The 10,781-nt window shown below is 39.3% G+C and overlaps 1 protein-coding gene across 1 annotated transcript in view; it reads right to left on the bottom strand.

Moving 5' to 3' along the window:
- Nucleotides 1-7,085, bottom strand: part of LOC117177182 — an 8,683-nt gene extending 1,598 nt beyond the window's left edge. The window contains exons 1-2 of the mRNA XM_033367703.1: nt 7,077-7,085; nt 867-1,391 (exon numbers count right to left, since the gene is read on the bottom strand). Of these exons, the coding sequence (XP_033223594.1) occupies nt 867-1,391; nt 7,077-7,085 (534 nt within the window). The remainder of the gene's footprint in view (nt 1-866; nt 1,392-7,076) is intronic.
- Between the last annotated feature and the right edge of the window lie 3,696 nt (nt 7,086-10,781).

The raw sequence follows: 10,781 nt of genomic DNA, 5'->3' as shown, positions 1-10,781 counted from the left end.
TTCAACGTTTAATTTATCGCGAATAGGGTTTTTTCTACAAATAAATCGCGAAAAACAATATTTTGACTATCAGGTGCGAAGACGAGCAGATTCGATTTTGCGTAAATGATTTTTTAAGACTCTAGGGTATCAGGAAAAAGATCCACTTGCCCGTTTTTGTCGTCATTTCAGGCAAAATTTTTTTCGCTTCCCGCTCACCGTGTGTAGAAAACTTTAAGGCGCATGTTTTTTTTTATTTTGTAAAAATTTTTAAGTATGATAGTTTTTGAATAAATTGGTAAAAAATAGATTTTTTAAAAAGAAAAAATTTCAGTCTTTTTTCTCTTAAACTCGTCCTGACTTAGCCAATTTTTGAATTTTTTTGATTCTGTTGACAGTAAATTACGTGTTAAAGTCTTCTTGAACTATTCGAGAAAGAAAAACGTGAATATTTTTATAAACAAAAAAGTTGTTAATTTTTTTGTGAGGCTTTGCAAAAATCATGAATTTCAACCTTCAAGCGCATCGTTTATCGAGCGAATTTCAAGCAACCAAAAACTTGCAATGACAAAATTGTTTGTTAAGGTTCAAAGAAGTTTTCTGGAAATTTTCAGATCAATCGCATTAATGGTTGAAAAATTATTAATGTTTTAAATTACAAGTGGAAGTCTTGACGCTGCCCTATGCACGTGCCTCCTTGCCTGCGAATGTGTTGCAGTGGACGTGAAGATCAAATCTGATAACAAAGTATTACTCAAGATATGATCACTGAAATAATTTATTTATTAGACATTTTGAACGTCATATTATTTAAATAATTCTTTATTTTAAACTACATTCATTTTGATATTCTTTCTTAAATTTGTAGGGTATTAACTAAAATAAACCTGTCTCAGAAGCCCGTGCATACCAAAGAAAAACCTCATCGGCCAGCGATTTGTTGCTCGGGCTGTAGTGTACGCATGACAAAGTTTATCGAAAGTGTCGGTACCACCTTTCGTCTTATTGTAAAATAAAACCATTTCTGGTTTCCTTGCTTCTCCAATGTTAAACTTCGTCATTTTAGTGCTAACAAGTAGAATAATTTTGTTCTTGTTCGGCTTGTAGCTGACCAAAGTTACGTCTCCGCTGTGGCAAAATGACGATGCTGGAACCTCCCTTGAACCAATCTTCATTTGATTAGGGATATCTGGTTTATTCTTGCGAATTGTACCAGTAATCTTCATATTGTACGGAGGTACGTACATGGTTTTCAATAGAGGAACACTTGTAAACCAATTATCGCACGTAACCGACCGATCAGTACCGTGAATTGTCTCGGTAACTTTTCGAAAAAAAAATTCCCCTGATGACTCCGTTTTCGGGTGACCAGTCTTCCCCAAATAAGGAATGCCATTTACTAAATAGTACGTCTGAGCATCATTCAGAGTAATTATTTTTAAACCATATCTGTCTGGCTTGTACTTTATATAAATGCGAAATAGACAGCGACCGCGGAATACAAAACACGTATTTGAATGTTTTAAAGGATATTTGAAGTATTCACATAAATTTACGCTAACACCCAAAAAGTACTCGAGTCGACGCGCACCACACACCTGTGACAATTTGACCCGAGCGATGTGGCGAATGCCGCTGAGCATGCGACTGCGAGATGCTCCGTGGCGGGACTGCCTTCAATGTACAGTCCGAATATCAAACTATAGTTTCAGAATGTCGGGTGAGCCAATTTATCAATTCCTTGAAGGTACGGGTCAATTTGACCCGGAAGTGGGAGCGAAGGTTAATGCGATTGATCTGAAAATTTCAAGAAAACTTCTATGAACCTTAAAAAACAACTTTGTCACCGCAAGTTTTTCGTTGCTTGAAATTCGCTCGATAAACGATGCGCTTAAAGGTTGAAATTCATTATTTTTGCTTGGTCGTTGAAACTAATATTCGAACGATTTTAAAAATGGACTTTCTGGACAATAATTCTCAGGCTGAATCCACGCGTATCTCCTTTTGATCCGGAGAAGTTCAATTGTAGCAAGATAATTTCTAATAGAATGTACATGTAATAACAAGAAAATATTACAAATATATAAAAACACCGTAAGAGTTTCTCATCAGCATCTTCTGAACGAATTGACGCTCCGGCAATATAAAGAAAACTTCGAATTAAAGCCAAATCGTCTATGAAAAAAAGTAACAGGCAGAGAAACGAAGCGAAATCCGGCGATAAAAAAATAACATTAGTCAACAAGCGATTCAAGAAATGTGCATTAAGACTTACTTGTTAAAAGAGGCGGGGGAGGGGGGTACTGGGTGAAGAGATAACACGGGTCGGCACTCCATTAAGAAAACTACTCACTAAACATAGTGATCCAGCCAAGGATCATTGAAATTATTCCAACACACAATAACAAGGCAGTAAAAGACCTGGCTGGATCATTAAGAGATAGATAAAAGTCCCACCTCAAATCAAAAGAAGTCGGAGTGGATGGAAATTACAATCAATTTATCAGCGGTTAACACCTCGAGCTTACAGAGCGTATTATCGAGACGCGTGCCCGGCGTGTCGACCACAGCACGAGGCGACTCTCTTACGAAGACCGGGGGAAGAGGCAAAGAAATTAACGCATAGAATTATGCTAAGAATCTCTGCGGTCAAGAGAGAGATCGATAAGGCCACACGCCGCTGGTCTGCTTCGTTATTGTTCATTCTCCTCACTTCCTTCCTTTCAACTTGTAGACCATTCTTCTTAGGCGCGAAATTTTCCACGTGTTGAATTCGAACCACCGGACTTGAGGCCGAGAAGGGATGACTGATTCCTGGCTGATGATTGGCGGACGGAACGGTACTGCGTTTGCAGGGGGGGGGGGGGTCTACCAACCCTCGAACGATATTAAGAAATGTACCGAGGTTAATAATTGTATATATCTCTGGTTAAATAAATTTGGCGGAAATGCCTGTCCACTGAGGACTTTCTGGTCATTTCGCTCTGGGTTTATTCTTAGGTTTGATATTACAAATGGCCCTTAACGATAGTTAGAGAAAAAGTTAAATTCTCGAGGGTACGATAAGTTGGACCGAATTGCCTATCTTTTTACGGATTTCGTGGTCAATTCGCTCATAAAGTGAATATTATTGGTGCTTCAATTTAGCGTAATTACCTTTTTAGTACGAATTTTTGGTAATTTACTCATGGTCCATCCTCACCAGGAACGAGGCTTGGATATGTGGATGCCCTCGAGGCCAAACGGAACCAAAAAAAATACTAAGATCAGCCTGAAGGTACGAAGGTCTCTGGACTGTAGAAACCTCACTAAAAGGGGGGGCTGCGAATTCTAATCCACGACGCCACGGAGTGTAGATATTCTTAAGCCTTCCCGCTCAAAACCGCAAAGTCCTCACAATCGTTATATGCATACAAAAAAGTACCAAGGCCAAATCAAATTATCTTGAAATAACAAGATTTACAAACGCGGTCATGGAGTGCCGAATTTTACTCGAGGTGTCCAATTTCCGTATAATTTTTAGAAAATTTTACTTAATTACTAGATCATTGTGATGGTGCCAAACTGCAACATCACAATACCCAGATAGCAAAATGTCTGCATGGAGCCCGCATAGTGCGCGCGCGACGTGCAGATCAATCGGCACGTCGTGATGGCAAGGTTAGAGACAGGTATGTCAACAATTGAGTCGCATATGCGCCGTATGGCGCGTTAGCGATATATAGAGATAAATATTGAATCTAATTACATATCTATAGCAGGCGCACTTTTTATGGATGATTTCAAACTGCTTCAATGGAAGCGTAAACAATAACCCACAAAATAACCGTGTTCGGCTGCTCCACGAACTGGCACGAATTAGGTAGATTAGTAGAGTAGTCGAATAGTTTATACCAATGTGGTGCCCACACAAGATCCAGCAGTCACCTGATTGGTCAAAAATGTTCGACTATTCTATTAATCTACCTCCATGGGACTGTGCCCTAATCCGCTCATCTGAAAAATCATGCGCACGCACAACTTACATGCGCGCGATATTTTCAACGGCAGAGTTTTAGAATAAGCTATAGTTTAAAACTATGTTCTCCTATAGTAATGCTACATAGTTGCGATTTCTTCTGAACTAATGCATAATATGATTTGAATACTTACAATCATCACAATTCAAAATTCAAGCAACATACTTCAATATGATTTTAGGCTGGGTAAAGCTTTATAATATTTTTGAAATAATGACACAGCATCAGTGATTGTTGACTGCGTGGTTCCCGCATTTCATGTGTCTAGTACGAGCGAGCTGTTAGAGCCTCGTTTAGTGGTCGCCAGATTTCGCATTTTCGTGTATCGCTGATGTCAATAGAATTGATAACCGAGACCTTTGTTGGATGAGATTTAGTCGAAATAATTTTGTTTATATCTTTAATTTCTAAATGAAGTACTTTATCGTAGTTTCCTGTTGACTCTTGCACCTCTCAAACCAAAAGTACTAAACTACAACTGTCGCACGCTCTCCTCTTTCCTACACGTGTCGTCGATCATCATAATTCGCTCATGCGCCTTACACATCTCCACGTTAGTGCAGTATCGCTGAAGCTTTTCTTTAACACTTGCTCCCTTTATCGATACTGCACGTTGTCTAATTTTCTCTCATCTCTTATTAATTTTTCTCTAATCTCCATTCTTATATCTAATTTTCTCAAATCTTCTAAATTTTATCTTTCAGTGTTTTGGGATTCTTCTTTAGTATTTCATCATCTTTCCTCAGCTGGTCTCTTTTCTTCGTTTTCATTTAATCCTTCTAATCGCGAACAATACGGTTAAAAACCATACAAATATCATGACCATACAATTCACATAAAAATATTCGAAAATCATCAGCAAAAATATCAGAATTAAACTCCTAATAAGCATGCAAATGATTAATCACTCTCTCAGATTTTCGGCTCTCTTTAATAGAAATACAAAATCCCGAAAGGTCTGTGGAAGATCCAACAAAAACTTGACAAAGTTCAGAGTACACGTTTGAAAACTCCAGTGTGACGAAAAACTGCCGTCCAGGCTTCCTGGGTGATTTTTTCCTGGAGCCGACGTCTCGATGTTTGGCACTAGATAAACAAGAAGTCGCTGCTACGCTGTCATTCGATCCAGCGACAGAAGTTTTTATATTCTTACCAGCTTACGGAGGAGTAGGGGCAGAACGCGCAGACTTAAAAGCAACGGGACGCATACATTTCCTTTCCCCGGAGGCGGCTGTAAGAGGTTCTAGAGCGTCGCTGACGTGCTGCGCGCGGGATGACTCACGATTAAAAATATCTGCCAACACGTTGAAGCCTGTCAAAGACTTTCATACATAGAGACCATGAGCAGTGACGTCCTCCCCCTCCTTGCCTGTTAACATGAGGACCACCACTCAAATAAGTAACCTTCCTCTCATACAAGTTATGCGCATAATAATTATCTCTATTTGCACGAACATTCCAATACACATTGTAACCGAGTTTCCCAAATTCTTTCGTGTGTTTCATCACTAATCACGAACTGGCCGAGAGTGGTCTAGGTGGGAAACCTGACTACAAGACGGCGGCCACTTATTTGCCCTCATTACCTTGACACCGAAGTAAACCGAGTTCGTGGGTCACACACTTTTGACCCACGAATAATACTCGAAGCTCGTTTATTTTTATTACAGGCGCTAGATAGGGTTACCCCTGTTCGATCCTTGATGGAAAGGATGGAAAGTGGGAATATATCTGAATTTTTGTATTTAATGAAGTCGCGAAGAGACATGGACAGAAGTTTGTAACATTATTCTCCTTATCTCTGTTTATGTGTTCCATAAAATTAATCATGAGTTTTGGATTAATAGATTTTAATTTGACCTGCTCAGGAAATTGATACCGAAGTACACACGTCGGTTTTATTCCTGATAGAACGACAAACCTGAAACGAATTAATTTATTATTAACAACAATACCAAAAGAAACTCTATCGACAAATTCCGGTTCAAATTTCGCTTTTCTCTATTTTTAATCCCTCAATCTTAAAGTAATATTGCATCAAAAATCCCCTTGTTACATAATTATCCATGAGTTTTGGATGTACGGTAACTCTTATCTGAAACATGTTCATTTTCCCTTTTTTACACAAGTTGTTAATTCTATCTGAAGAGAAATGAGCTTACAGAAGCGAGAATCAAAATTGCGAACTCAAAAATTCTAACCCGTTTCGAATCGCCTAATTTTACATGACTGATAACTTTAATTTTCAATCGCAGACTAAATAACCTAGTTGTTTTCCCCATTTTTAAAGGAAAACCGAGACTCCCCTTTGTTTTTAATAATATCCTTTATAAACTAAACTTCATTCTGTGCAAATTAGGTGCAATATTTACATAGAAACCAGTCTATTTTTCCTATACATTTAATTCCCTTATGGTGAATCAAAGCTTTAGCCTACATGTGCTCAATTGTTTTACCTTCCAAAAATTTCAAAGGACCTACCTTTTATTTTACTGTTTCGGTTTGCCTTACAAAAGCTCATGATACTATTTTGGGAATTTTACTAATTCCTAAGTACATGGTTCTGTGAGCCCAAACTGATAAATGCTTATTGCATCCCGACTCATACCAACAAGAGCTCTTTTTTTACCTCACTGTATGGGTTCCTGTAAATAACAGGTTGCCCATACAGACTAGGTCCAAGGAGTAGTCAAAAATGCAAAGGCGTTCCTTTCAGCCTTACACAAACCAAGTCTTCATTTTTGCTAAAATAGTCCGCGACTTGTACAGTGTCATTCTAGTGTTCTCATAAGAAAGGGTTGCTCAAGGATGAGCGGGTAACCCTTCAGTGTAACCTCAGCCTATGAGAGCGGAAATGAATTGGAGAGTAAGGGAAGTGAAATAAAAGTTTAATTTTTTTAAATTTAAATAAATTTCAAATTCCGCTTCTATTTTCTCTGTCTTCCTTACCTATCACCGTGGGCTGGACTTCGATTTTTGATCGCTCGTTGAAGGAGTCGAAAGCCAAACGTCTTTACTACGCTAATGCTTGGCGTCGACTGACGATCCGGTCGTTTCTTTGAATTCAAGAAGACATACCTCCACCATCATTAAAAGTAAGGCCGGAAATGACTTGGAGTCCTTCGGGATTCAGCCTTTCTACTTGTGCTTTGTATCCTAAGAGATTCTCAGTAGGAGTACAGTTGGCGGGAAAAAGGCCAGCAAGCAAGGGGTTTCATGCTGCAAAAGCCCTGCCAGTGTTTTGTTGCACTGTTGTTTCGATCAACCGTCGCGTAACATAGGAGCTCACATAGCACTCTTATGCATTTTGGTTTTCTGCTCCAGCTACTTCGAAAGAACCAGCAGGTAGTTCTGGGACTTCACCAGCTCCAGGCGTAGACTCTATGGGTATTCCAGCTTCGGGGATGTTCACTTTTACGAGCTCTCCTTGAGGCGTAACGGTTATCGCTATCAATCGGAAATAAGCATAATTGAACCTGGTACTACAAGATCATCAGGCACTAAATTTGGCAGGGATTCTTCATCCGCATATCTGTCTTCAGCATTTACTGTCTGAACGTGATCTATAAGGATAGTGTTTAATACAGACGTGTAAAAATGCTGGAATGCACAAAATAGAAGTTCCCTTCGCATGCGGGGTTCCTGAGCTTCCAAATCGTTATATGTCCTTTCGAGTCAGAGGGGAAAGGTTGAAAAGTCAAGAAGTTCGCAAGTCATTGCAGGAGCGTAATTATTTTCTGTTTCGCCCGCTCTTGCATCAATTTTATCAAATAGAAATTCATTTTATATATTGACTTATGTCAAGTTAAATATGGAACCAGCGCGTTGCAAAAGATGGCGGCCGAAGATACCCGCGCCATGCTCTCACGGCCTTCAGCGTCTTTAAAATTTTCGTTTCATCCATCAGGCATAACAGGCTGACCTGTGAGTGGTGATTTTAAAGGGTTCTTCTTTGCGGGATTCGGGCATACGAGGGGAACTCCGAGTGTTTTGTTTGGATTAAAGGCTCCAGTTTGCAAAGAAAAAAAAGTAGGACGTCTCATCCGCTTTTTAAAATGAAGTTACCAAGCCCAAAATCAAAATTCACAATTGACATTACGCGTTTAAAGTCCTCTTAATGTTTTTCCTAGAACAAAAATAAACTATGCAAAAATAAGTGAACATTTTAATATTACTCTATGGTAAATGGTACCCCTTTCCCCCTGAAAAGGAAAAAAAATTGAAACACTAACGGTAGATTTTCTATAAGGAAGTGGTGCCAACTTTATAGGGAGGGAGAAGTTCCCTATCTGGCGCGGATTTACAAAATTCCGAGACCATACTCCCCATCTAAATCTACAGCGGGAGCAGGAATAATTCCTTCCCCGAAGATATCTAAAAATTCCACATTAAACATTTTGACGGGCGGCAGTACGTCCGGTCCTACGATTCTTCAAATAACAAACGCTTTTCCGACACTGGTATATTCTATTTGAAGAAATTGAATAATTCGAAGTTGATTTTCTGTGATTTTCCCCGTTTCTAAAAACGATGTTATTAAACTAGAACAATCGGAGCATGTTTTATTCCAAGAATCCAAGGTGCTGCTTCATAGCACCAGTATCGCTGGATGCTCGGGTTATGAAACAATAAAATAAAATTAAAATAATTATTTTAATTCTAAGAGACATTGAAACAAAATATTTTAAATATTAAAATAAGAACAAATAAAATGAATAGTAATTAAAATTTGAAATATCTTTTAGTCTCAAATTATTTAAGAAACAGAGGAGAGGGTTCTTAACCCCGAAAGGGAAATTACCTTTCTTTCACTTAACTCACTTTATTTCTCCTTGTTTCCTAATAGTCCGAGATCCCACTGCGTTTTTTCGAAAGTGAGAACTGATCGTAATAAAAGTTAGTGTAAATGAAAGCTGACATGTAGACGATAAGACAAAAACTAAATAAAAGGCGAAAGCCCTCTGTACACGAAAACTCTGTCTGCCAAGGTTCAAGGTAACAGAAATATGCCTCAGACGTATTTCTTTGCCGAATTTATTTGCTTTCGCTGTAATATTGTAGACAGGAAGCTACTGTAAGAAGAGGCTTCATCTTCGTTGCGGGCGAGGTCTGCTGGGTGGGTGCGGTACGTCGGGGAAGGCGGCTAAGCCTCATTGGAAACTCTAAAAGGATCCATTACTCGAAATTCCCTCAGTAGGCGGCAAACACTTGTGAATGGATAGACCCTTTTCAACAATACCAGCATGCTGTGAGTATACAGTAGCAGCGATATTCAATGGGACTCGAGGCACGTTTGTAAAGGGGGAGGGTCGGTAAGGCCGGTTTTTGGCCTAATTTATTTTTGGACCAAAAATCTGAAAAAATCATGGTAGTATCTTATAAGTATCCCGAGTCGATTGCACGCTAAACGGACTACCCTCCACCCCCCAGCCACCCCCACCCCCCCTACAAATATAGGAAACACCACTACCCACCAACTGTATTTTCGAGAGATTTGACACTCTTAAACATGTATTCTGAGGTTAGCTCGGGTTTACTATGGTTTTCGGGGTCGCCGAATACAATTCTGGCGTACTTTGACTTTTATCGCGTCAGGTTCAAGGTCATGGGAAGGTCAAATCGAGAGAAAACGCTGGAAAAAAATGTTATAGGTTTTCGGGGTCGCTGATTACAAATCTGGCATCCGTTGACCTCTATTGCTTCAGTTTCAAGGTCATTTGAAGGTCAAATCGAGAAAAAACGGGAGAAAAAAATATGTTATAGGTTTTCGGGGCCGCTGATTACAAATCTGGCATCCGTTGATCTCTATCGCGTCAGGTTCAAGACCATTTGAAGGTCATTTGAAAGTCAAATCGAGAATAAACGGTAGAATAATCTGGCGCCCGTTGACTTCTATCGCTTCAGGTTCAAGACCATTTGAAGGTCATTTGAAGGTCAAATTGATAAAAACCGCTGAAAGAAATACGTTATACGTTTTCGGGGTCGCTGATTACGAACATGGCATCCGTTGACCTTTACCGCGTCAGGTTCAAGGTCATTTGAAAGTCAAATCGATAAAAACCGCTGAAAAAATAAAAACAAATGTTATAGGTTTTCGGGGTCGCTGATGACGAATGTGGCATTCCTTAACCTCTATCGCGTCAGGTTCAAGGTCATTTGAAGGTCAAAACGCGGTGAATCAAGAAAAAATCTGAAAAAAATTATATGTATATTTTTTGGACCGCTGAATTCGAATATATCATGTGTCTTACCAAAAAGGTCCTATTGAGGTCAATTTAAGATCCTTTAAGGGTCAATTTTGAAAATTCTTAAAAAAAAATCTGAAAAAATTCATGTGAAGGTTTTTTGTGTCAATGAACTTTATCACGTCAGCTTACAACGTTTGGTTGCAACCAGGGCATTACACGTGATGACGATGGGCAACGGAGTTGTTCTACGATCCGGCTACGTGCCTGGGTTGCACAGTAACCTGTGATCCCTAAACCCACGTCACGGTAACCTAAATACGCAGTTACCTGCACCCCTAAACCTACGATAAGTTAACTTAAGTACACAGTAACCTTCAAGAACTAAACCTACGACAATATAACCAACGTACACAGAAACCTACGAGCCCTAAACGTACAACAAGTTAACCTAAGAACGCAGTAACCTACACCCCTAAACCTACGACAGGTTAACCTAAAAGGAAACTATCCCAGGTGTCCCTCACCGATTTTGATGAAACTGCAATATGTTGTAGTACATCGAAAAATAAGAGACACGTATTTTTTTTTATCGGCC

Source organism: Belonocnema kinseyi, chromosome 1, assembly GCF_010883055.1.
Source record: "Belonocnema kinseyi isolate 2016_QV_RU_SX_M_011 chromosome 1, B_treatae_v1, whole genome shotgun sequence".
NCBI classification, from domain to species: domain Eukaryota; kingdom Metazoa; phylum Arthropoda; class Insecta; order Hymenoptera; family Cynipidae; genus Belonocnema; species Belonocnema kinseyi.
Note: the sequence above shows the minus strand (reverse complement) of the source record. Positions and strands in the feature narration are given on the sequence as shown.